The following is a 27,657-nucleotide window of genomic DNA, read 5'->3' on the forward strand; positions in this document are numbered from 1 at the left end:
TCAAACTCATGTCTACTGAATCAGTGATACCATCAAACCATCTGGTCCTCTGTCATCCCCTTTCCCTCCTCTCCTCACTCCTTCCCAGCATCAGGGTCTTTTCTAATGAGTCAGGTCTTGGCATCAGGTGGCCAAAGTATTAGAGCTTCAGCTTCAGCATCAGTACTTTCAATGAATATTCCATTTCTCCCTACTCCCAGAAAAAATTTTAAAATGTATTTTTAAAACCTTGTAACATTAAGGTTTTATGAAAACAACAAATCCGTACTTCTAGTTGTCATATAGAGTAAAGCCCAGAAACATATGAACAATTTTATTTTGCATTCCTTGAAATTTCCTAAACCTAGAAAAATTTTTGCTCCTCTTCTGAATAAACCTGAAAATATTTAACATTTCTTTTAAAAACACCTTTCTAAAAAGTGCTGCTGTGAGGATAGGCAACAAAATTAAAACCATTTCCAACCTAGTTTTTAAAAAATAAATGTTTATTTCAAGTATGAAAAGTAATGTTTAAACATTATTCCAAAAACTGTATTCAGTTTAATAAGTATAAAATGAGACTTCCAACAAAAAGTTAACAATTCAGTATAAAATACTAAAGAATATACTTCGACATTCACAGTGAGCATTTCTGAAAAAATAAGTTTTGCTAAAAAGTTTTCAAAACAAAAATACAGTCCCAGAGGAAATAAACTAGTCCTTAAATAAGGAACAAATCTCCCTTAGGATGGATAGTTCGCATTTCAAAACAAGATTTGTATAAAAATTTAAGATAATGGTACATTTGGTTCAGTAATGTCAGAATTCAATAGCTTATGGTTTCCTTGACAAATACCACCTATTTCTTATGTCTGCTACCCACAAAATAAGGTTCTCAAGCCAATTTAATTAATTTCAATGATATGTATAACCTAAGGGGTAACCAGACTCAGAAATTTTATCATGGCAATCTTGAGTATTTCCAGAAAAATATTTAACAGAAATTTTCTGGTGGTAAGAAGAATTAAAGTCTCAAAATTATTCTAAAGGACTGCTACCAAGACTCCTGCTTCTCTTCTCCATGTACAGCTTTTTGTAGGTTTGAAACATTGCTTTTGAATCTTTTACTGGGTTTTGTAGTATCTCAAATCCATCTGCACTGCAGTTTCTCTTGGAGAGCCTTGAATTAGCCAAAACATTATCATCTAAGGAAACAAAAATTTTACTTTGTTACTCTTAATGTTAGTGACCAGTACAATCAATATAAATTGAGAGGGAAAACATGTATTCTTATCTGCAATAAAGAGTAAAGTATAACAAACAATGGCTCTTTACCTACAGAATTATAATGTATATAAACAGGACATCTTGCCTCCCCTTTACTACCCCATTCCCCTCTTCACTGACCAGGGCTATTCTCCTTTATCTATACCCCTACCAAGGAAAATGTCTTATCACTTGCATACTTTTAAGAATGTGACTCTCCTAACAGCCATTTAAACTAGCAATATAAAATGCACCAGGGCAAGCCAGTTCCAAAGAGCACATGGAAGTACAGTTTGCATATTCTGGCCTTACTATGCATGAGGTATTCTAAGAAATATCTGTATTTGTTTCTTTCAACTATAGTGCTATCATTAGTCTCACTACCCTTTGATGGGCCCAGCCAGCTATTCCTCTTTCTGTGCATTTTAAAATGTACCTCTTTATCTGAGAAGCTATTCCAATTCTGAGTTCCTATACTTTGCCTTCCTGCTCTAGCCATTCCTTTCTGGATTAAAAGTCTTATTTTACTTCTTCCAGCCAGATGGGTCAAGTACTCTGTCCTCTTAATTATTATTCTTCATTTTTTGGTAACAGAGTATGGTTACTGTTAAATTCTTAATGTTTCAAGTTCTTCTCTGACCACATTAGTGTTCTGTCCTCAATGCTGATCACTGAGGTGGGCTCTAAGTGGTTTTCCACTGGATTCTGTCACCTCCTCTTCTACCTCAGCCTGACAGTTTCACCACTTGCTCCATTTACATTCCAACTTTTGCCACCAAATTTACTGTCACTTATCTAAAATGTATTTTTTATAGCCATCTAAGAATTGATGACCTTTGCTTTAAGCTTGTTCTAATTCTTTAGCCTCTTCATCTTGGTATGCTTTTTCATGATTTCCTTGAGTCTTATTAGACTTTTGACAGAGCTCCAAACTTGTTTCTTAGCTTTCCCCTCACCCCGCTGCGTGCAGCTCTGCTCTGGGCCCCGGTTTGTGTTTTTTTCATCATGAACCTGAGCACTATGTCCCACCTTCACTGTTTATTGCTCATCCTGTCTGCAGTTATCTTCTTGTCTGTTGTTTAGCTCATGACGTTTCCTGAGCCTCTCTGGTCACTGCGAATGTGTCTGTCTTCTGAGTATTTTCGGACTCAGGTCATGCCATCTCTGAGGCAATGAGGCAAGTTATGTCCCCTCCCACTTCCAAAGACCTTTTTTGCCCCAATCACCACACCCATTTACATCTTTCTCATGTCTGTGTTCCAACTTTAGGAGTGTGTTTTCTACTTTCTCACTAATTCATTTTTTGCACTTTCCATTGTCTTCCTATTCTAATTAAGATTTCATTCCTTTTTCTTTCAATTTGATTCAGCTGAATTTTTTTCCCATATACATCTTCAATGTAGAAGACTCAAATTATACATGCCTGTTTATATATATTTGTTTTTTAACTCTTCTGTGGGCTTCCCTGATGGGTCGACAGTAAAGAATCCACCCGCCAATGCAGGAGACATGAGGTCGATCCCTGGGTCTGGAAGATCCCCTGGAGAAGGAAATGGCAACCCACTCGAGTATCCTTGCCTGGGAAACCCCATGGACAGAGGAGCCTCGTAGGCTATCGTCCATGAGGTTGCAGAAGAGTTAGACACACCTTAGCAACTAAACAACAATAATAAACCTTTGTCACACTTCCTCTTTTGCTTCTCTTTATTGGTGCTATGTAACTTTAATCAAATGATCTAACCTTTCACTGATAAATGTGAATATCTTTGTCTACTTGGTTTGGAAAATTAAATTAACTTGCAAATAATCTAGCCTGAGGGTAAGCTAAAAGGCCTGTGGGCCAAGCCCAGCCCCTACAAGTTTTAGTAAACTTTAATTGGAACATAGCCCATATTCATTTGTTATTTTACAGCCATTTTTTCATGTTATCGTAACATTAGAGTCTAGTATTTAGGGAACATGATTTGCAAAACCTAATATTTATTGGACATGGTCTACACAGGAAAAGTATGCCAACCCCTTGCCTAAGTCAAGGGGAGAATTTTCTTCTTAAAAGGAAACAGATCACTACTTTTCTGTCCAAAGCATGACAGAAAACATAGGAGAATGTCTTCCCACTACTCAAACATTGAATCATTTTTTAAAAGAAATATGGATAAAAACCAAGCTTCACAATAGTTTCAGAACTAATCCAGCTTAGATATGAGTGTCAGGTAAGTAAAATAAAAACTTCAAATAGATAAGTTTTACCTATTTCTTGGTTGGCTTCCGGCATCCTTTTCTCCTCAGTCACACATTTTAACCAGTCTTCTTTTGTACTTTTTATTCCTGAAACTATTTAAATATTCATTTTCAGATCTCTAGACTTTGCTACTCATCTCTTCTAGTACTATAATGAAGGAAAACCACGTAAGCCTAAAACAGATTTTAGAAGGCATTAGGTATACTCACACATTAACTCTAAAAAGGGCCTGGAAAAATGCTTTCTCCATATGAGGTGACTGAATCTCACAATTAAAAAGTTTATCTTCATAATGTAACTATGCTTCTCTCACCTGGACTGAACACCAACACATGTCAATGACTTAAAGGCATGACACAGAACATACCTCACACTGCTGCATCTACACCCAACATTTCTGTTACTATCAGGTCCTCAGATTCTAATAATCTAGTTTTAAGAATGAAGTGTAATCAATACAAATTTATACTCTATATACTCACATATCCATACACCTTCCAAGAAAAAGTAACTTATTCATTGTAATTTTATACACCCCAACAGACACTGTCTGAACAGTGCAAGAGAAACTAAGATTTCCATTCAAATCCTTTAGTTTTCCAATCTGGGTTTCTGCAACACAATGTTTTACATTTACTAACCACCACCCTTAAGTATTTCCTTACTACCACAAATATTGAGTCCCCTATTTTCTCATTCCATCTTGCACTGTGTTGAGAATTCTATCCTTCAGCTAGTGAAAAGTCATGATTGCCATTATGGGGTATATGAGAAGGTACCACTTTAACCTTAGTGATAAAATAGTCACCAACTGACTCAAAGATGGCAAGAAGTTGAACTACTTCTGTACAAACAAAAAGATTTCATTAACAATTACAGCTATTAATATTTAGACCAAAACTTCAAAATCACTGGGGGTCTGAAATTGTAAGCCCAAAGAACTGAACAAAAAGCAAGATTTAAAATAATGTTTACCTGATACTTTTATAACTGCTCAAAGAATGTTCTTCACTACTTAGTGAAAAGGGAGATCTTTTGTATTTGGAAAACCTTGCAAATTTTATAAACCTTGTCATTAATGTGCATGCAATATAATTTACAACAAGTGGGGCAAAAACTTTTAAAACAAATATTGACCAATTAACTATCAACATACTGATAAAACCTCAGTAAACGCAAAATAAGTTTTAAGTGTTCCCGAGCTACCCAGACATTGAGAGAGGTGCTCTGCCACTTGCTGACCTACAATGCATTACACTTTTGCAGACACCAGCAAAAAAAAATCATACTGGACCTTGCACAGGGGCTTGCTCCTTCCTAGGTGTGTGCTGCAGATCCTTCTGGTCTTCAACAGTGTTTGTATTTTTAAACACTCCATCTGGACATAATTTAAACTCCAGCATGCTTAGTTTTTCCGTGGTATCTTTCACAGGTAATGGGTTCTTACATTTACTTTCCGGTCTCTTTTCTTTAAGCTTCCTGGGTGAATTGTCTAATTTTGTGAGACAAATGCGCTCACGTTCAGTGCATTTAAATGCAACTCTGTTCAGATACAGCTTCCTTTGATCCTTTGTTTGGGAAGACATTTGGCTTAATTCACCTTCATTATTTATATTATTTAAATTTTTGTCTAGCTTGGTTCTATCGATCCACATTTTATCAGACTGCTTTCCACCAACTGTTCCTTTAATATTCCTTGAAATATATGTTTTAGACTCTTTGGAATGATGGGTTTTGATGCTTTTACCATGGCCTGTACCAATATTTAATGATTCCTTACAGGTCTGTACACTGCCATTGGGTCTCTCATTTGATTTCCCAGAACTTTCCACTTGCACAGAAAGTTTACTGGGCCTCATATACTGAGAATCACTATTTTTCAGATAGTTTTTCTTTAATGCTTCCTTATGCTTCTGCCTTGATAAATACTCCTTTGGTGATAGAACTCTATTCATTTTAGATGAGCTATCCTTAGAGCCCGAGGATTTAACATTTGATACTGTCTTTTCTTTAATCCAAGCTCTTTCATTTGGCGTTGAAAAATTACAGAATTTAAATGCACCACCTCCCACATTTTTATTCTGCTCTTGTTTATCATGTTTCTTCCTCTTTATCTCTGAATCAAGTGTGATCCCTTCATCTAATTTCCTTTCTTCCAAAGATTTTTGTTTAGAGCCAGCTGATTTCAATTTTCTCTTTTCTGGTGATACTGACTGTACCAAAGAACCATTCTTCATATTCAAATCTTTAGTTTTGCTTGTCAAAAAACTCATCTTTGGTTTTAGTGGCCCTAAGTTTTGTGCCATGAACTTCCTCTGCAGGCTCTCCTGAGAAAATTTTGTAATTTTATTAGCAGAATTAAAATTTACCTCATGAAATTGCAGATTTCTCTTTCTTTTGTGACTCTGCAAAGAATCCAGTTTTTTATCACCTTTAGATAAAAGTTGACCAGATAATTCTTGCTCTGTCCTTAGTGAACTGTTACGTTCTGTTTTGGATTTGTCTTTTATATTGCTGCTTTGCTTTGTTTCAGGAAAATGTTTTTTCTCAACTGAAGAAGTCAGAGGACTCTTTGGAGGATTATTTGGAGGACTGTTTAATGCAACAGGAACATCTCTGTCAGAGGTTCTCTCTCCTTGTTTATAACTCTTGGCCTCTGAAGGAGAACAAGGATTTATCTGTTTTTTTTCTTTTGAATCTGACTTCTTGATGGAATTACACTGGCATTGAGGTACTCCTTCATAAACCATAGAGAGCCACCCCAAAGCACAGCAGCGGATATCATCTTTTTCCGAATCCAATGGTACAGAAGCACAGCGTTCTTCAACTCTGCATGCCTGTGGGTCACACTGCTTCTCTTCCTTTGTTACAGGCTTTTCTTTCTGAGGTTCTGTCAATTTGTCTACCTCGCTGGGTTGATCATCCTGTTCAGGAAACAATTCTTTCATCTGATCTGTGTTTAATATTGTAATTTGTATCTGGTCTGTTGAACCTTTGGAGTCACAGTCAGTTTTACCACAAGTTTGAGCTTCTGAAATTTGGTTTGCCATCTGCTGTACCACAGAACTTTCATGCATGTTCACAGGTTCGATACCATAGGGAAACTCTTTTAAAAGTTCTGACAGCTGATCATGTAGGTATAAGATAGATGTCTTATCATGGAGACTTTCATCTGTAGTAGGATCCTGTTCAGTATAACTGCAGGATGTATCAGCTTCCTGAGGGTAACTGTCCTGCTGAGTAGCAGCTGATGAACATGTATCATTTGCCATGCTTTCATTTTCAGTGATATGCTCCAAACTGCCTTCCTCTAGAATTCCACTCTTGGCTTCAACACATTTCAAAGGTGACAGTGCTGGAAGTTGCGGTGATTCTGACTGATCTGTTATTTTATTTGAAACATCTGTGCACTGCACAAATTCATCTTTTTTAAAGTCAAAGTCTTTACTTTCAGTGATGTTTTCTAAATGTTCATTTTGTTGTCTACTACTCATCATTTGGTGATTGGGTAGAGGTTTCTGTGGCTCAACTTTTTGCAAAGGGAGCAAGTTGAATATCTCTGCTATTTGGGAATCATAAGAGGTATCACCTTCCACAAGAGAACAAATACTGCCAATCTGTAATACATCACTGCCCACACTACTACTGTCCTTTGATATATACGACGTTTGCTGATCACTCACAGGACACTGGATATCTGGTTCTGATTCATTGTGCTTTCCTTGATTGGTATTAGGTATGCCTTCTGAATTAGTATTAGTTGACTCACTTTGCTTGTCCTCAATTAGTGGGAAAATCATAATGCCTGTAGTACTTGTTACTGGTTCATTAACATTAATCTTCAAAGCAGCAGTATTTTCCGTCAATTTATTTTGTAAGCTACAAACACTGCCTTCTTTAATAACTGGATACACCATTTCAGGTAAAGCTTCAGATGTTGTATCTTTGACAGACAATGTATTGACATCTGAAAGAATTAAGGGTGATACTACAGCAATTCCTTTTGTAGTAGTTGTTCCTGAAGACTCATAATTTTGTGCTACCACTGATGAAATAGTTTCTAGTGAGCTGTTTACTATCTTATTCTGAGAATTTCCCACAGGTGAAAATGGACTACTCTCACAGATGGGCGCAGGCTTTGAAACTGCAATGGCTGTTATGTTTGTTTTTGACTCATTATCCTGTTTTTCTTTGGTAGGTTCTGAAGGTTGCTTTTTCCACAAAGACAGACATGTTGCTAGCAATTCCATGGAAAAGCGAGAGCCACTGTTAGAAGACACCCCATTAAATGATTTACACTCCAAGCAAGAAGTGTCTGCAACTTTGGCATTTCTATTACAAGTCCTTGGAAGATTTACAGTTTCCGTGGTTTTCAGTTGGTTACCAGTGTTTTCGGTATTTGCATTCATTTCAAAATTATGCAGTTTAGAATCATGAATACATTCACCAGTGTCTTTTAATAATTTCTTCTGAGTTTTACTTCCAGAAGTAAGTAAACTGAGAATTAGCCTATTTTTATTTGGATATTTTGAAATATATTCCTCAGATGATGTAGAATGAGGAAGAAAAGTTATTTCAGAATTTGTTGGCACATTTTGTGCAATGCTGACAGAATTTCCTGATGAAAGCTGGGTGTTATTTAATGGTGCCTGAGTTACCTCAACAGTTGATGTCTTTAAAGAATTTACAACTTCCAAATCATGGACTTGTTCTGGTATCGGCAACTTTTCTGAACAGGCAGAATTTAGTGAAACAGAACTGACTTGGTTAAAATTTCTGTCCTGAAGGTTGGAACTCAACACCCTCTGTGGTCTATTAGTTTCTTCTGCAGATTCCATTACTGTTGGTGGTTTATCCTCCACAATCTCTGGAGTGACTAGAGTTAGCTGTGGTTCAGACTGGATTTTGGCAGTTTGTTTCAGAGACAATCCAGAATTTTGAGCTGATTCACTGTAAGAGGTATTAGGTGTTTTAATACAACCTGCTGCCATCAAGAGACTTTTATTAATTTTAATTTTCCTTGCAAGGTCTGAAAACTTCTTTTTTATCTCTACTAATGTTTTAATATCCCTCACTAACTTTTCTTTTGTGGCACTTGTGTCTAGTGCTTGATTTGAAGTTAGATTTTGAGAATCCACTGTTCTCTCCTGATTATTTTGAGCAAGAGCCTGAGCACCAGTCACAGATGATCTAACAGGTTCATTAAAAGGATGATTGACACTGGTATTTACTTTCAAGTTACAGGAACCTCCCATCATACTGAAATTTTCATTCAGGTTTTGCCACTGCTGTTGAAAGTCTCTACAAAAGTCTTTCCTCATTTCAGGTAAGTGCATTTCTTGACTCTGAGGAACTTCCATAGAGGATTGTTTAACAACACGTGGAGTACTTTGCAAAGACTGGCTTGCATATCTACAGTCATAAGGAGGAGGAGGTCTTTTGTCAGTTTGAGTAACTGCATATTGATATGATGGTACAGCTGCAATCTGCTTTGACTTAAATGTCAGTGCAGGATTTGGAGATTGATTATTTTTAACTTGGAATGATACAGATGACATAGCGTTTTGTTTCTGAAGAGCAGGCTCCTGCAAAAAGCTTCGTGGTGAATAATTGTATTGCTTTGGAAGTGGTCTGTAATCTTGATAAGTCAGTCCACTGGATGCTCGCTGAGGTGCCCAATCAACCTGTTGCTCTGACAAAGGTAGGTTTAGTCTTGTGTTTCCTTGGTAAGTTATAGGAACTCTTCCAGAATTAGAAGGGATCATATGTAGTTGCATAGAATAGGTATCTGATGTTAGAAACTGATTCTGTAGTGCATGCACATTGGGTACATTCGTTCCAAAACCAGTTTGATGAGATACAGTTGCCCCTGTATGAGAAAGCGTAGAACTCCCCATTGGTGAGTTCAACCATACATCTGGTGTAACTCCTGAAGAAATCTGCAAATCATGACTTAGTTGTTTGGGTCCTTTAACATTTGCATATGTTATTCTTTCTACTGAAGTTTGTGAGGTCACAATGGTCCCACTATGCAAATCAGAAATAGGGATTTGTGGAGGAGTCTTATGATTCCGGATGTTGAGTAGCGGCTGTGAAACTGGATGTGAATTACTGAGAAACAGGCATGGTTCTTGGTTACTTCCAGTATGGAAAGAACTTTGAGATGTTGTGCTAAGTGTATTTACTAAACCTTGCTCCAAAAAAGATGCTTGTTTTTTAGGATACTGTGGTGGTAAGGTGACACTCTCTGGTTTTGCATTCCAATTCATTGTCAAGTTGATGCAGTATCAGTGTGTTGAAAGCCAACTGTTTTGAATGCCAGGAATCTGTAGGAAATAAACATCTTTTATTAAAAAGCTGTTTGGCCTGGTCAGAATTTTTAAGATAATTTTCTCAGCTTACCTTTATTACTAATGCTGACCATGTCAATCAAAATTCCTGAAACCTCACACTAGACAAAGCCTCATCTTCAATTCAGGTAAGAGAAACAGCAAAGGAAGATCCAACAATAAATATGGAAAATCTCAATAAAATTTTCAGTGGTGTTTAACAGAAACTCATTCTACTCAATATAATTAGCAATTTTTTTTGCTACACTTAAGAGACAAGTACTTTCTGTATTTATTTATTTTAACCAGCTCTTTATTCTAAGATACCGATACTCACTGTAAAAAAATTTTAAAAATAATCAAGCATATACTATGAAGTCTTTACTACTACTGTTCATCTCCAGTGTCTAACTCCCGAGGGCTATCTACTACTGTGAACTTTTCTTTCAGAAAATTTCTATACATAAAAATCACCAACACATAAAATCTCATTCTTTTAAATCAGAATCCTACCAAACATGCTGCCTGCAGTTTGCCTGATTTTCATCCCAATAACTAGGACATCTTATCATTCCATTACACATATACCTATCTCACTGTCTGCATAAACATTCCACTTTATGAGTATATCAATATTTAACCATTTCTCTATTGATGAATACTTGGTTTTCTTAGGTTTTTGCACTTGTAAACTATCCTACACTAAAGCATGTATTTATGCTTTTATATTTGTGCTATATGTTCCTGGAAATTTCTACAAGTGAAATTCAAAAGACATTAAAATTGTTTTCATAGTCAGTGACAAATTGCCTTTCAAACAGATTGAAATAAATTATACTCTCACCAACACTTACATAAAGTGAAATCACTCAGTCGTGTCTGACTCTGCGACCCCATGGGACTGCAGCCCACCAGGATCCATGGGATTTTCCAGGCAAGAATACTGGAGTGGGGTTGCCATTTCCTTCTCCAGAACACTTACACGGACATATCTAAAAAATGGACAAATGTGTAACCATAATGGGCTTCCCTGATGGCTCAGCTGGTAAAAAACACACCCGCCTGCCAATATAGGAGACGCGAGCAACATGAATTCAATTCTTAGGTCGGGAAGATCCCATGGAGAAGGAAATGGCAACCTGCTCCAGTGTTCTTGCTTGGAAAATTCCATCAATAGAGGAGCCTGGTGAGCTGCAGTCCATGAGGTCACAAAGTCAGACGTGAATGAGTGCATGTGTGTGCATGTGTGCACACACACACACACAACCGTATTAAATGACAGGGTAAACAAATTTGACTCAAACATATTAATAATATGCCAAACAACTACAGAATACACATTCTTTCTAAGAGCACAGGAATTTTTACCAGTATTGACCATATTGCTAGGCCATAAACAGATCTCATTTTTGAAGGATAAATATTTCAGATTAATTCACAGTGGAATTAACCTAGAAATTATAGAAGGAACTAGGAAATTGCCAATAATTCAGAAACAAAGAATGCAGTGGGCTCTGGTGTCTCTTCCTCTAAATATCCAATAGGATATCAGTCCTACTGAATAAGATTCCACCCTTATTGTCAGGGACGTTTAACGGATCCAATATGTTGCATTTTCTTTCTTTGTGTGTCATTTCTCAAGGATTCTCTGTTCCTTATCAGTTCCTGGAATACAGGAACAAGTAGAGCTGCACACAGTTCTCATGACTGAGATCACAGGAAAGAGCACCTGCTTGGATTCCCTTCAGTGACTCCCTTCAGTAACCTTGTACTTAACACACTATCCATTTTGTTGCAACTGGTGGAATTTCATTCTTTTTAACGGCTGAGTAATCATTTTACTGAAGATATATAAGCATGCATTTCTGCTAATAAAATACCCTTGTTCCACTAGAGACTTGGGTCCCCCACGTCCTTCTTTCTGTCTCTGGATAGTTCTTCGGAGCGTGGAAGCCTACCAAGCTCACTTTCTCACCCAGGCTTTCAAGACCTCCTTGAGAGGATGCAGTCGGCCTTCGTGAGCAGTACAAGTCCTATGTATGGGCTTTACTGGTTTTCCCCGTAACCCAAGGGATATTGCTCTTTCTCTCTTTTCGTTTACTCCAGTCCCCAGGTCCCAGTCTGTAAAAGACCACAACACTTTATGACCTCATTAACCTTAATTATCTCCCTTAAAGGCCCCATCTCTAAAGAGTCTCACTGAGGTTAGAGCTTCAATATATACATTTGGTGGGAGGGTAGAATAGAGGACAAGACATAAGACTGGACAAGACAGTTCAGTTCATAACAGGTCCCATCCTCATATTAACCTAAGACTTGACTTATTTAATAGAAGACTGGGAGACTGGAGGAGGTGGTGAGGAATGATTAGAATCTGTGTATGTTGTGAAGGAGGAAATCACAAAATTTGCTGACAGATCCACTAGGACATGTGAAACAGAGAAGTCAATAAAGGAGAAATAAAATGGGTTGATGTATGTTTAAAAAAAAAAGACTGGGAGATAATCTCTGTATTTATCATATAAATTTAAGAATGACAAATTAATCCAAGGAAAAGACAGAGTGAAATAAATAATGAAAACAGAGATTAAACAAGTCACAAGTTGGTGAAGAATAAAAACTAATAAGCCTCTGTCAACACTGGTCATTTAAAAAAAAACCCTATATTGGGAAATGAGAGTATCACTAGACCCTATAGACATTAAAATGATAGTGTATTTATTAACTATTTTCAAAACATTTAAAATGTACGTGGAATAGAGAAATTCCTTGAAAAAAACATACCCTAACCAGAGTTGACATAATAAAAATACTCTCTCTTTAAAAGAGGGGACACTTCATAACTTATTTACTGAGCCTTTGATACCAAGGCTGAAAAGAAAGACAATTAAGACGTCAATCTCTCAGAAACAAACACAACAGTCCTAAGCAAAATGTGAGCAAAATATCACACAGTGACAGACTGTATTTTCTTGGGCTCCAAAATCACAGCAGACAGTGACTGCGGCCACAAAACAAAAAGACACATGCTCCTTGGAAAAAAAGCTATGACCAACCTAGACACCTGATACGAAGAACTGATTCATTGGAAAAGACCCTCATGCTGGGAAAGATCAAAGGCAGAAGGAGTAGGGGGTGACAGAGGATAAGATGGTTGGATGGCATCACCAACTTGACGGACATGAGTTTGAGCAACCTTTGGAAGTTGGTGATGGACAGGGAAGCCTAGCGTGCAACGGTCCATTGGGTCTCAAACAGTCGGAAACAACCAGGCAACTGAACTGACTAAGAACAGGTGATAAAATTCATTAAAAGGACAATTGTATGAAACAAAGAACAGAAGTTTCCTTAATTTTGATAAATGGTAACTTTAAAAAAATTTAGCAAACAGTAAAATTATTAGTAATAAAACAATTTAAATAAAGGCACCACTATCACCCACTTCTGTTCATTGTTGCACTGAAGATGGTAAAAAGTGTTAAGAATTGAGAAGGAAAATATACAACAAACTATTTGTATCAGTTGTGTAGAATATCCAAAATAATCTGTAGATCTTTTAGATCTATTACATTATGGATCATAGTGCACTCAAACTAGATTGAAGAAGGCACAAGTTTTGGTTTTATGTGTATTATTCTTGGGAATATTTATGTTTACTTTTGTATTTGCTCATAACTAACTTAATAGTCTTTCCTGATGGTTCAGAGGGTAAAGAATCTGCATGAAATGCAGGAGACCCAGGTTCAATCCCTGGGTTGGGAAGATCCCCTGGAGAAGGGAATGGCAACCCATTTCAGTATTCTTGCCTGGAGAACTCCATGGACAGAGGAGACTGGTGGGCTACAGTTCATGGGATCATCAAGAGTCAGACATGACTGACTCACTCACACACACAATGTAATAGGAGGGAGCCTTTCAAGGCCTTGTGAAATCTGTTTGTCCTGACCTGTCATTTGATCAAGGTACTAAAGAAACCTCCTCTCTTTGAGATTTTACTTTGTCAGGGAACCAGATCATCCGTATCCATCATGACAGCATATATTTTGGTTTAAAAACAGGTGCTAAGAAGAAAGAGCTATATTTTCCTCACAGGCCTTCTCCCAGCAAAGCTCCTTGAATAAGACAAGTGACCAGGGAGAAGTATAATACAAAGTAAAAAGCTTTAACTATAAGACTTCCCTGGTGGTCCAGTGGTTAAAAATCCACTTGCCAATGCAGGGAAAGGAGTTTGATCCCTGGTGTAGGAAAATTCCACATGCTGCAGGGGAACGAAGCCCCTGCACTGCAACTTCTGAGCCCGTGCATACCCCGAGTCCACGGTGATGAGAAGGCCGCACACTACAACTAGAGAAATCCCATTCACAGCTAGAAGACCCAGTGCAGCCATAAACAGTAGTACTGAAAATATTGATGGTGAATTCCCAATAATTCCCTGTTTCTTATGTGAGCTTGGGGGGGTGGGACACTGTTACAGACTGAATTCTGTCCCCCCCTAAATTCATATATTGAAGTCTTATCCTCCAGTGTGATTGAATTTGGAGATACAGCTTTCAGGAAGGGAATTAAGGTTAAATGAGGTCAAAAGGGTTAGGACCTTAATCCAACAGGATTAGTGACCTTACAAGAAAGACACCAGGTACATGCACACACAGACCATGTAAGGAGACATAAACAGATAGCTGTCTGCAAGCCAAGAGAGACCTCAGAAGAAACCAGAAACTTTTATCTTAGACTTCCAGACTCTAGAACTGTAAGAAATTTATTGTTTAAGCTCAGCTGGTAAAAAAAAAAATGACCAAACTTTGGTCATTTTGTCAGAGCAGTCCCGGCAGACTAATAAAAGAGCCTATAGTAGTGTACTGTTTGTCACTCAGTTGTGTCTGACTCTTTGCAACCCCATGGACTGTGGCTCACTAGGCTCCTCTGTCAATGGGATTCTCCAAGCAAGAATACTGGAGTGCATTGCCATTCCCTTCTCCAAAAGAGCCTACGGGTAGGAAGAAAAATGCTCTTTAGGAGTAATTTGGATGCTCTTTAGGAGCAATTTGGGGTTGTCGGATTCCGCGCTCCCCGCCACCCCCCCCCGCCCCCGACCTCTCGCGCTGGCACAGAAAAACTCAACATTGAACTAACTAAATTAGAAGGAGTTAAGGGAATTTCCTGGGGGTCCAAAGGTTAAGACTCTGCACTTCCACTGCAGGGGTGCAAGCTCCATCCCTCGTCTGGGAACCAAGATCCCACATGCTGCTTAGTGTGCCACCCACCCCCCACAAAAAGGGGGAGTTAAAAGTTTTCTGATCTTTTTCCTGACTACAGTTTCTACTTCTGGATACAATATATTCTTAGATATTTCAAAAATATATTTTAATGGAGATTACCAGAGTCAGGATTTCAATGGTGTATCATTTAACTTTTTCTTGGAAAAAAACTTTTGCCCCCAAATCTCCATACCCTCTGATCACTCCCAACTTCTGACAGCCATGGCACTTACCTAACAAATTCCAACGAAGGCTGAACTTTAAGAACCTCTCTGCACAGGAGTAGCCAAAGTTATCTGGGGGGGAAAAAAAAATCACACAAGCCAATGGACTGAGTTTATATAAACATCAATAGGTGTACAACAATTCTACTTTATTCTGCTGTAACTTTAAAGTAGTTTTATTTTTCCCACTCTTCTCTCCTCCCTGGTCCCCAGAGACACCAACCCATAAACATGCTCCCCCTACTCAGGGGCTTATATTTCAGAGGGAAAAAAAATAGCACTATCTGCCACCCTACTATCACCAAATCTATAAATCACAGCCTCGTAAATGTAATCTGTATTTACAGTATCAAATCTCTGTATTTAAAATCCTACCTCTGGGAATTCCCTGTGGTCCAGATGTTAGGACAGCACTTTCATTGTTTTGGGCCTGAGTTTGATATCTGGTCAGGGAACTAAGATTCCACATGCCTACCTTGAGCTATGGCATTAAAATAATATAAAATCACAAATACAACAAATCAGATTTTAGGATGCTTACTTAACACCCTTAAAGACAGAAACAAAAATGATTTTTAAAGATGATTTTATTGATTGTTTTTGCCTATGCTACGTCTTTGTTGCTGCAAGGGCTTTTCTCTATTTGTGGTGAGAGGCGGCTGCTCTCTAGTTGTAGTGCTTGGGTTTCTCATTGTGGGGGCTTCTCTTGTGCAGCATGGGCTCCAGGACATACAAGCTTCAGTAGCTGCAGCACATGGGCTAAGCAGTTGCTGCTCCTGGGCTTCAAAACACAGGCTCAAAAGCTGTGATGCACATAGGCTAGTCACAGGACTTCTAGAATTTGTGAAAAATGTTTTCCATGGCCTGTATGGAAACTTCTTCAAGTGTTGCTCTGCAGCATGTGGGTTCTTCCCAGACCAGGGACTGAATCCACATCTCCTGCACTGGCAGGTGGATTCTTTATCACTGAGTCACCAGGGAAGCCCCCAAAATGACTTTCAAAAGTAATTTGTGCTTTTATAAAATAACTTTTAAAATATACATTGAAAAAATTATTAAAGCAGCTAAAATGATACATTAGAAAATATTCACTTAATGGAAAAGAAAATAGTGAGAAACAAAAACACATGAGACAGAAAATAAAAAGTATAAACAGCAGATATAAATCCAACCACATTAACAATTTGCACTAAAAGTGAGTAGATTAAACAATTCAAATGACAGAATGTCAGATTACTTTTTTAAAAGGGCTAGCCAACTATATATTTGAATAGGTATACCTTCGATTCAAAGATAAAAATGATTGAAAACAAAAGGATAAAAAAAAGATATGCCAACAGCCACAAGAAAGGCAGAATAACTATATACATTATCAGAAAAAAGTAAGACTAAAACAAAAAATTTTTCTCTACATAAAGAGACACATTTTATAACCATAAAAGGGTCAATCCACCAATACATAACAACTATATATATGCACTTTAGAGAACATTAAAGCATAAGTAAAACATAGACAAGTCAAAAACAGGCAATTCACCAAAAGTCAGACTTCAATTCCCCACTTTTGGTAATGAACAGAATTGGCAGGGGGAAAAAAATCACACAAGGAAATAGGAGTTTTGAACATACTATACACACCCACCTTTCTATACTGGAGATTTTAAAAAAATTAAAAAACTATAGTACTTTTAGGTTGTAGGTTAGTACACAGCTGTCCATTGGATGCTTGTAGTTTTAAGGTTGTCTGCTCTCTGGCAGTTACTACAGGTTGGATCCAACAGTTCATGTACTTTTGTCAAGTGGTAAAAGGGTCAGCAAGCAGTCTAGTGACGGGTGCACATGCCAGTAAGCCACCTAGCTCTAGATTTTTATATTCTGCTGCAGGGAATGCTCCTAGCTATGAACAGCTACAGGTAAATTAGCAAGCCCTAAATAATGATCCTTGATATAGCTGGCACAAAGTTTGGCTCTACTAACCCATCCATCTGAATGTTGGTTTTACAGTTTGGAGAACAAGCAATATTAATCTGCTGATGCTGATAAGGTGAGGTGTCCCTCACCAGGAGGGGAGGCAAGCAGTCCGGGTGTGTTGATATTGATAAAGTGCTAGTGTCTACACTGGGCGGGGGTGGTTCACAGTCATAATTCATATACTCCTATTTCAAAGAGAATCCATGGAAACGTTCTGTGTCATCACAAAAACAATCTTTCAAATTTCCTAATTAAAAAAAAACTTTAATCCTGAAAATAGACAAAAATTTAGCTTTGACGATCCCTACATTTAAATCTTACATATTATTAATATTACTTGGTGAGAAAAAGTGAGAAGAAAGCAAGTCACTAAAATCCATGGCTGAGTAAGCAGTGAACAGCAAGCTGTAAACTGCAAAATTAAGATCAATTTGTGAAGCAGGAAAAAAAAGGGAAGTCAACGGCTACAGTAGACTAAATGTAACAATGCCTGTGGATTTTCACATAAAATTTTCATGAAGACCTCACTAACATTAAGACTTGTGAGTTTTTAAAAAATATTCTATATCCATACAATGCACATATGGTTTAACTGGAAAGCCTCCTTTATTTTAAAATCAGCCTTATCACAGAAAATTACAAACCAAAAAATAACCTAAAAATCATACCTTTAAAGAATAATCATATTAATACCTATCTTAAGCACATGTGCACAAGCACATACAACCGCCAACAGAAAGAACTCTACTGAAATGGACCTCTCATGGTTTCCCATGGCTAGGCCTACTTTAGGTTAGACAAAATAGTAAGAAACAGAACATGAGAGGACAAATTAGGCCACATGATTATCTTATATGCAAGGGTAACCATTAATTTATCAAAGAAACTGGAACATTATCATAGTGAAAGATAAAGCTATTAAAATCAAGAGAGACGGGTTTTTAAAAAGGCTGTTTCAGGGTAACCTAAAAGATGCATATATAAGAACTTCCCAGGTGTTCACTTGTTAAGACTCCATGCTTCCATGGCAGAGGTCACAGGTTGGATCTTTGGTCAGGGAACTAGGATCCCACATGCAGTGCTCTGTGGCCAAGAAATTTTTTTAAAAGGATGTATATCTATAGTAGTTGTCTAGAAAGCTTTGATAAATGTTTGTCAAATGAATAAACATTACCTATAATTGCTGAAGACCAAGTTAGAGAAGTCCCTATTTAAAGTTGTAGATGGGAAAGTCTCCACCCCTCCCTTCACATCTGTGTCAACCATAAACATCGCATGATTTCATCTGTCAGCATTCCAGTACCTCAAAAATATAGGATTTCTTAAAAAAATATGATACTCTTCTCATACCTCAAAAACACTTGTATCTGTTCTGGTATTTTAAATTGGACCTTTTCCTTATGGCTTTCATTCTGCTTCTGTTTCTTTGCAGAGTCCCCTGATGTGGTTAAATTGAGGAAAACTAGAGTTTTTCATTTAAAAACTGATCTGCAATGGAAAAAGGTACAGATACTTTTAAAAAACTCAATGAGACCACAAATACCAGCAAATATAAAACCCACTTCCGAAGAATTCCAAAGCATCAAGATTTACTCAAGCTATTTCAGGTCTGGCTTTTGTGTCCCTTCCCTTGAATTAGGCTTTCAAGAATAGACTATCCTAAATTTTACATTTATAATACAACTCCATAAGTAGTAAGAGCTAACCTTTGAAAATTTATGTCAAGAACTGTACTGAATGCTTTGAGTGCACTGTCACATTTAATGGTTACAACAAATGCATGAAGCCAAGCAGTCCTAAGCAGAAGGACCAGGGCTGGCAGGGCTGGAAGTCCCACTGTCCCGGCTTTTAGGCTGGCTTTCTACACTGCTGCAGAAAAAAAGATTAAGACTGAATGGGTTCTCATGAAGTTTTTTTTCTAACACAAATAGCAAAACCAACATCAGTGTCCTTAGTCCCATAAGGCAATACAGAGGTGGATGAGAAAACAGACTACTGAGAATTCTAAACTGCAGTCATTTCATAGCCTACCACTACACCCCCAAAGGAAGGAGACAGTCAAGTCTTTGGTGCAACTGAAACAAGGGAGGCAGAGAGAATCACCTTGTACCATTTTTCAGGAAGCTGCTTATCAACGTTTGTACCAGAAAGACCTGTGGGGTGTCCTGTCAAAGTATCAGTCACCTGAGATTAATCAAAGCTTTCCTGTGAGGCCCTACAAAAGGTCACCAGAGCACCATGGTGAAACTGTTCACCTCCATCTCTGCTCTCCAGTCTTTCAGGTATCCAGCTCCAAACATGATTCAGAAGCACAGGTCAACTCAATCAGATACCCTCTTCAGTCACTCAGTGGTGTCTGACTCTTTGCGACCCCATGGACTGCAGCACGCCAGGCTTCACTGTCCTTCACCATCTCCTAGAGTTTGTTCAAACTCATGTCCACTGAGTCGGTGACACCCTCCAACCATCTCATCCTCTGTAGTCCCCTTGTCCTCTTGCTTTCAATCTTTCCCAGCATCAGGGTCTCTCCTAATGAGTCGGCTCTTCATATCAGTTGGCCGAAGTATTGGAACTTCAGCTTTGGCATCAGTCCTTCCAATGAATATTCAGGATTATTTCCTTTAGGATTTCCTTTAGGTTTGATCTCCTTACAGTCCAAAGGACTCTCAAGAATATTCTCCAACACCACAGTTCAAAAGCATCAATTCTTTGGCACTCAACCTCCTATTTAAGTATATTTCTACTTAGTTAACACTGGGTAAGGGTGACTAGACAGGAAGTCCCAGCAAGATGGTGATCACGCTATAACCAGGCTCCCAATATGTTCCAGAGGCCACTAAGGTTCACCATTCAGCTCCCATAAAGTTAGGATGAAATGTCTCTAAAGGGACAACTGATATAATCTTTTACTCTGTTAGTTATTCCTGTCATTACAGGCACATTATAGTGATTGCTTTGGTAGTCCCGGGTTGTTGACAGGATTCTAAGAACTGCAATGGAGGCATTTTGTTGTCATGGGGTTAAGATCCAGATTTTATAAAACCAGAGGCTGACGTTAATGACGCAGAGAGACCCCCAAGTACCAGAAGAGACATATAGGACATAATCTACCTTATCTTAACAGGGTCAAGTAAAGGATGACAGATCCAGCAAACAGTTAAATTCAGAGCCATAACTACATTCTAGAAAATGTATACAAGAGAGTTCTGCTTCCCCTTAATCAGAAAACCGTGAGAAATCATGACTAATAGGATGAGGTTTTCAGGCCTTTGCCCAAGGACACAGCTCCAAGGACGTCCACTCCCCGAATCAGCAGCTGCTGAGTTTCCAAGTGTCCTTATAATTAAGATTTTCATTTGGCCTGCAGCTATGTTGAAGATAGTGGTGACAATCTAGGGTAAATTAATGACTTCTATGTACCCTCAACCCCCTGATCAGTACTGTCTTCCTTCCCCAGCAAGCACAAGGGAGCCACTCAAATTCTGCTGGATGAGAAATAACGTGAAAGTATAAAGTGAGCAATCCCATGCACCTGAGCCACAACACTTTTTCAAATAACATGACTGTATAGAAGGAAAAAGTAAAATCTCATAGAGTTTGTGGCAGTGACTCTTTAGGGACCTAATGAAGCAGTGACCCACTGGAGATCAATTTCCATCATCCTATAAAATACTGAGGTAGAAATCATTAGGGAGTTAGTATAGGAACTCTGAGACCTCAGCCTGTTGCAACAAACATCCCACTCCATTAACCTAAAACTATATCCTTTGTCTTGAATTCCTGGCTCTCAGAGGAATGTGTCCTTGGTCTGATAAATTATCAGCTCTCGGATCCAGGAAAGGGTAGTAATTAACTTCTGTTCCATATGCCTGAGGGATAAACAACTGGTGATCATTAATCTTTAGCCCCTTCATCTGGTCCACTGTAAAATGGTGGGGGGTCATGAGAAAAGGTCAAGGGATGGCGACTTAATGTCTAAGAAAACTAAGGATACCAAAAGCAGAAAAAGGGGAAAAAACAAACAGTAAAACTACAGACCAATTTATTATGAATATAGATGGAAAAACCAACAAAATGCTAGCAAAACAAAGATAACAGCATATAAAAATAATTATATGCTATAATGAAGTGGGACTTATCCCAGAAATACAAGATTGACTTTTCTTTTTTTTAATGTAGAACCAATATCCTGTAACACACCAATACAATAAAGGACACAAACCACATGACCATCTGAAATGGAGGTATAAAAAGCATCTAACATGACTGAAATTAAATTCATCCTAAAATCTAATGTCCTTTCAGATAAAAACACTACAACTAGAACAGAAGGGAACTTCCTCAATTTAGTAAGACATCTAAAAAAAAGCCACAGCTTTAAAGCCTGAATGTTTTCCCTCTACCTAGTAAACTACCTTTACTTGCATATGGCATCTCATATATTGAAAATTATAAGGAATCCACTAAAAAAACTAATAGAACTACTTTGACTAGGTTGCCTAGCAAGCTCAATATACAAAAATCAAATGTATTTACAGTTAACAGCAAAAGAATGAAACACTTTGGAATAAATTTAACAAATGTGGAAAATTTACAGAAATTATTATACAGAAATTATATAATTTCAAAAGAAACTAAAGACCTAAATGAACAAGTGGAAAAGTATGCCACATTCAGACACTCTCAAGGTGGCAGGCAATACTTCTCAAATTGATCTGATTCAGGACAACCCTTACCGAAGTTCCAGATGTCTTCTTTGCAGAAATTGAGAACCCGATCCTAAAATTCATTTTGAAAGAGTATAATGTTGAAGGACTCACACCTCCCAATTTTAAAACTTAAACTACAAAACTACAGTAAACAAAGCCACGTGGGACTAAATTAGGATAGACACTAATCAATGGAACAGAAACCAAAAACAAGTCCTCACATACATGATCACTAGCAAGAAACTAGAATCCAGAATATACAAAGAACTAGGGAAAGTGTTAGTTACTCAGTTGTGTCCAACTCTTTGCAACCCTCATGGACTGCAGTCTATGGACTGTAGCTCCTCTGTCCATGGAACTCCCAAGCAAGAATACTGGAGTGGGTTGCCATTTCCTTCTCCAATGCATGCTAAGTTGCTTTAGCCGTGTCCGACTCTGTGTGACCCAATGGATAGCAACCTATCAAGCTCCTCCATCCACAGGATTCTCCAGGCAAGAATACTGGCGTGGGTTGCCAACTACCATGGGAAAGCAATAAAATCACAGGATACCACTTAATACTCACTACAGTAGTTGTAACCAAAAAGACAAGTGTGGTAAGGATGTGGACAAACTAAAATTCCTATATGTTGCTATTGAGAATGTACAGGGTTCATCAAAAATAGTCTGGCAGGGACTTCCCTGGCAGTCCAGTGATTAAGATTTTGTGTTTCTACTGCAGGGGGCACAGGTTTGATCCCCGATCTTGCATGCCACAAGGTGTGGCCAAAAAAATCTGGCAATGTCTCAAAAGGCCAAATATAGTTACCAAATGATAAAACAGATCAGTTCCACTCCCAGGTATATACCTAAGAGAACTGAAAATATATGTCCATACAAACACTTGTACATGAATGCTCACAGCAACATCATTCAGAAAATCCAAAAAGCATAAATGATCCAAATGTGTGTGAACTGATGAAAGGAAAACAAAATGTGGTATATTTATACAATGGAATTACTACTTTGCAATAGAAAGGAATGAAAGACATGCTTTAATATGCTTTTATATGCTTTAATATGAATGCATCTTGAAAACATCATGCAAGGTGTTCAGGGTCGTAAGAGACCACATGTTCAGAATACACAAATCTATAGAGACAAACTAGATTAAATGGTTGCCTGCAGATGGGTAGAATGGAGAGTGTCCGTTAATGAGTACAGAGATTCTTTCTGGGGTCAAGAAAATGTTCCAAAAGTGACGATGGTATTGGTTACATAGTACTGAGTATATGCAAAACCACTGTACATGGTAAATAGATAAATTGAATTGTATGAATATAACATATGAATTATATCTCTAAACTGTAGCTTAAATTTTTTTTCCCCCAGTTATTAGCACAGACATGGGCACATGACACAATGAACTACAGGCTTTTGGCAGAGCACAGACAAAAGGCATGTTCTGTGCAAGTTGAAGCTGACTGATCATATACCTGGAGATGTTAGGGCTATCCAATGAAGGCATGTGTGCCTGAGAATGAAGTCAATGCCAAAGCAGACAGCAGAGCTCAAAGACAGTGTTTCAAGTCTTTACAACTTTCAGATTCAAATGTTGGATCCAGTCAAACCTGAAAGTCAAGCCACATGGAACCCTTTAATTTATATGATCCAATAAATTCTCTTTGGGAGCTTAAAAACTAAAAACTTGCTTATGACTTTTTGTTTCTTAAAACCTAACTGGACAACATAATTTCTTGTAACACTCTGCAATTTTAACCACAAGATTTTATTTACAAGTGATTTCAGTTCAGTTGCTCAGTTGTGTCTGACTCTTTGAGACCCCATGGAATGCAGCACACCAGGCTTCCCTGTCCATCACCAACTCCCAGAGCTTGCTCAAACTCATGTCCATCAAGTTGGTGAGGCCATCCAACCATCTCCTGCCTTCAATCTTTCCCAGCATCAGCGTCTTTTCCAATGAGTCAGTTCTTCACATCAGGTGGACAAAGTACTGGACACAGTTTTCATTTACAAGTGAAGCCTTGCAATTTAATACATATCAAGAGAATCTTGGTGATTGTCACAAAATCTCTGCAACCATTACATATAACTATATGTTTCACTTGAGACATTCTCTGCAACCATTACATGGAACTATATGCTTCACTTGAGACATTTACAATAGGCTAGCCTCTAACATTGCCCTTCAGTTTATAAGCACTCTTATGATATCAAGGATGGATATACCACAGAGCTGTCAGAATTCTTCAAAGGTCCGTAAGATACTTCTTTACGAGGTTTATTACAAAGTACATTTTAATTCACATTTCAATAGATTGGGTTGGTAAACTGTCTGGTTAAGGGGGCGAGAAAGGATGAAATAGTTGGGATGACATCACTGGAATCAGTGGATATGAATTTGGGCAAACTCCAGGAGATAGTGAATGAAAAGGAAGTCTAGCATGCTGCAGAGCATGGGTCAGAGTCATAAAGTCTCAAATTGAATGTTTTCTGAGCCTGTTTCACACAGAATATGCCTTTGTGGGGCTAGGGGTGGCAGTGCAGAGATGACTGATTTAAAATGAAAAGCAATTCCTGAAATTCACCTTTCTAAATCCTTTTTAAACATTAGGTAGGATCACTTGCACTGAACATTTGCACTTTATCACATCTAAAACATTGCTAATCTAAATGGGAAGTGGTGGTGGTTTGGTCGCTAAGTCGTGTCCAACTCTTGGAGGTCCATGGACTGTAGCCTGTTGGGCTCCTCTGACCATGGAATTCTCCAGGCAAGAGTACTCGAGTGGGTTGCCATTTCCTTCTCCAAAAATGAAAGCGAAAGTCGTTCAGTCCTGTCCAACTCTTTGCGACCCCATGGATTATACAGTCCATGGAATTCTCCAGGCCAGAATACTGGAGTGGGTAGCCTTTCCCTTCTCCAGAGGATCTTCCCAACCCAGGGATCAAACCCAGGTCTCCAACACTGCAGGCGGATTCTTCACCAGCTGAGCCACATGGGAAGCCCAAGGACACTGGAGTAGGTGGCCTATCCCTTCTCCAGCAGATCTTCCCAACCCAGGAATTGAACCAGGATCTCCTGCATTGCAAATGGATTCTTTACCAACTGAGCTATCAGGGAAGAAGAGTCCTGTATATCCAGAACAGGGAATATAAGGCTTTTGGACAAATCTGCCCTGGCTGGAAAATTTTGTAGAAGCATTGCTGACTTCAAACATTCCTGCAGGTAAAAACTAGAGTTGCATCTGGTACTTCCTTACAAAAACAGAACTTACAGGATCTACAGGGAAGGGTTTAATCAACACAAAGCTGATAACTTGACTTAGAGTTTAAATGAGTGAAACATCTCCTATAAGACAGGCCATAAAATATATTTTCTCTAACATGACAACAGCTAAAATTTATTAAGCACTTACCATTTACCAGGAGCTCTTCCAAGTGTGTTATATCTACAAAACTCATTAACTTATTGTAACGATCCCATGAGGTTGATACTATTGTTATCCCTATTTTACAAAAGATGAGGAAATTGATAGAGAAGTTTAATAATTCTCCCAAGGCTGCATAGATGGTAAGTGGAAGAGCCAAGATCTGATGCTCAGCAGTGTGACTGCAGGGACAATGGTCTCAAATCAGTACAGAAAGTTTCCTAATACTACTTGGAGTTTACAGAATGGACGCCCCAGAAATGACCACTTTGGCTGTACAGGTCCCTATTTTAGGGATCGGTTCTCTCAGAGTTCTGCTCTGTGCTGCCTTATCCCATGTGCCACAAGTAATGAATTTGAAAAATAAAATAAGAAAGAGACCATGTAGAGAATAATGTTAAGTAGACCTCTTCCTTAGTAATTTAAAATTCCTTGTTATGTCAACTGTATTACTTCTCCTCAAACTTTGTCATCAAATCCATTGTAAGCTGGTGGTGGTGTTAGCTACTCAGTGCTGTCCAACTATTTGTGACCTCAGGTACCGTAGCCCACCAGGCTCTTCTGTCCACAGAATTCTCCAGGCAAGAATACTGGAGTGGGTAACCATTCCCTTCTCCAGGGGATCTTTCCAAGCCAGGGATCAAACCCAGGTCTCCTGCATTGCAAGTGGATTCTTTACTGAGCCATTGTAGTTTAATACTGAACCAATACTAGTTCAGCTTAATCATTCTGTTCCACAACAGATAAATTAGAGTAGACTACTTAAAGCTAACACACTTACCTTTAAATCATTACTCCTTTATTACTGTATATGCTACCATTTCCCTCCAAACTCGTCAGTACCACTCCACACAGTGTTTACTTCTTTGGTCCTAGGGACAGCAATAAACATTTTATAATTGATAATAAATTCAATATAAAATTTGTAATTTTATGTTATTTATATAAAATTCACATTAAACTTATAATAAAGATACATACTCATTTGCTTACTTGAATATGACATCGCTGCTCAAACCGTGTTAAGGCTGGATCAAAAGCAAACTAAGCTTACTGAATTCTTAAGAAGGCAAAGTAACAAATAGAAACTGGGTCTGCCGTATATTACCATTTACTTTTTAAGTGATAATTCAAGTGCACGCCTCCTGACCCACTCCTTCTATCACTCTAAACACTTTCAACTTAACAATTCTTTATCGAATTAGAAAATGAGAATCCAACTGCACAGAAAAAAATAAAACCATAACTCTTTCATGTTAACACCTAATAGAACTCGTTTGATTTAGAGTTAACACATTAATCAGAAAAATCCCCAAACAAGCTCTGCGACGCGTTTATTTAAATACACCCCAGCTCATCCCCTTCACCTACTCTTCTTTTTATTTTGAAGGCAGACACTAAAATATTACAAATAAATTGTTTTCACTGAAACCATTCTCTGAAAACTTGCTGTTCCCAAAGGACATCTGCTTAGGAAATTCGTATCCCTCGAGAACATCTAAAATCGGTACGCATTTGTGCATTTAAAAATGCCTCGAGGGGCTAACTACTGCTGAGGAACGGAAAGCGACTCCGGCACCAACGTGTTTGCGGGCCACTTGGAGACCCAAGCTGAGCAATTTTGTTTTGGGAGGTTCGGCCTAATGGGGGTGGGGAAGAAGGGAACACTGGAAAAATAAATTCAAAACAAAGATTTTTTTTTTTTTTCAAGCCAGCGACAGGAAATCATTAAAAACATAAGCCACTCTCACATCCATCAGTCTAACCAATCGCCTTGCAGTTTAACAAAATGCGTCCTCGCAGTCGCCACCCGCGACCTCTGTGGTGAGGAAAGGCGTTCCACAGAAACACCCGGCGAGGCGCCGCCCTCTGATTCGGGGTCGACGTCCGCCCCGGTTCCCGGCCCACCCCGCGCGGTGGGCGGGCACCGACCCGAGCCCGGCGGGCCAGCCTTCACCGCTGGCCAGAGACTCGAGCCCCCGGAGAGCCCGTAGCCGCCGCTCAATCCCCACCACAGAACAAAAGCACTCGCCGCGCACACCCAGTCCCCGCCTGCGGGCACCTGGGCTGCCGGTGCCCCCCCGCCCCGCCGAGAACTCGAGGAAACGTGCGAGTGCCGGCGGGAACCAGGTCCCTACTTACCTACCGGAGCTGAACCCAACCGGGGCGAGCCGGGAAAACGCAGCTCCTCTCGGCCCCGGAGTTTAAGTCAACTCGGGTCCGCCTCCAGGGGCGGGTCGAGGGGGAGGCC

At 38.7% G+C, this 27,657-nt stretch overlaps 1 protein-coding gene across 13 annotated transcripts; it reads right to left on the reverse strand.

Moving 5' to 3' along the window:
* Positions 1-464: 464 nt before the first annotated feature.
* Positions 465-27,641, reverse strand: RESF1 (retroelement silencing factor 1). 13 transcript variants are annotated; one of them, XM_061417447.1, is made up of 8 exons: positions 27,549-27,636; positions 26,188-26,278; positions 18,620-18,757; positions 15,308-15,370; positions 10,671-10,808; positions 4,782-9,813; positions 3,496-3,579; positions 2,670-2,857 (listed from the first exon to the last, which is right to left on the reverse strand). In XM_061417447.1, exons 6-8 carry the CDS (start codon positions 9,754-9,756, stop codon positions 2,673-2,675), a joined length of 5,244 nt encoding a protein of 1,747 aa, XP_061273431.1. In that variant the 5' UTR covers positions 9,757-9,813; positions 10,671-10,808; positions 15,308-15,370; positions 18,620-18,757; positions 26,188-26,278; positions 27,549-27,636; the 3' UTR covers positions 2,670-2,672. The 13 variants fall into 13 exon arrangements, with proteins under 13 accessions (XP_061273436.1, XP_061273438.1, XP_061273440.1 ...); XM_061417445.1 differs by lacking the exon at positions 10,671-10,808 and adding an exon at positions 23,454-23,588; XM_061417452.1 differs by lacking the exons at positions 2,670-2,857; positions 10,671-10,808 and adding an exon at positions 465-1,184.
* Between the last annotated feature and the right edge of the window lie 16 nt (positions 27,642-27,657).

The sequence above is a fragment of the Bos javanicus genome, chromosome 5 (assembly GCF_032452875.1).
Source record: "Bos javanicus breed banteng chromosome 5, ARS-OSU_banteng_1.0, whole genome shotgun sequence".
Taxonomy (NCBI): Eukaryota; Metazoa; Chordata; class Mammalia; order Artiodactyla; family Bovidae; genus Bos; species Bos javanicus.

Coding starts and splice junctions, on each gene's coding strand:
- RESF1 (XM_061417446.1), bottom strand. CDS start 9,756: ATGAATTGGAATGCAAAACCAGAGAGTGTCACCTTACCACCACAGTAT. Junction 3,580..4,781: donor GGAGCAAGCCCCTGTGCAAG/GTCCAGTATGAT, acceptor ATATTTAAATAG/TTTCAGGAATAAAAAGTACA. Junction 2,858..3,495: donor GGAAGCCAACCAAGAAATAG/GTAAAACTTATC, acceptor CATGGACGATAG/CCTACGAGGCTCCTCTGTCC.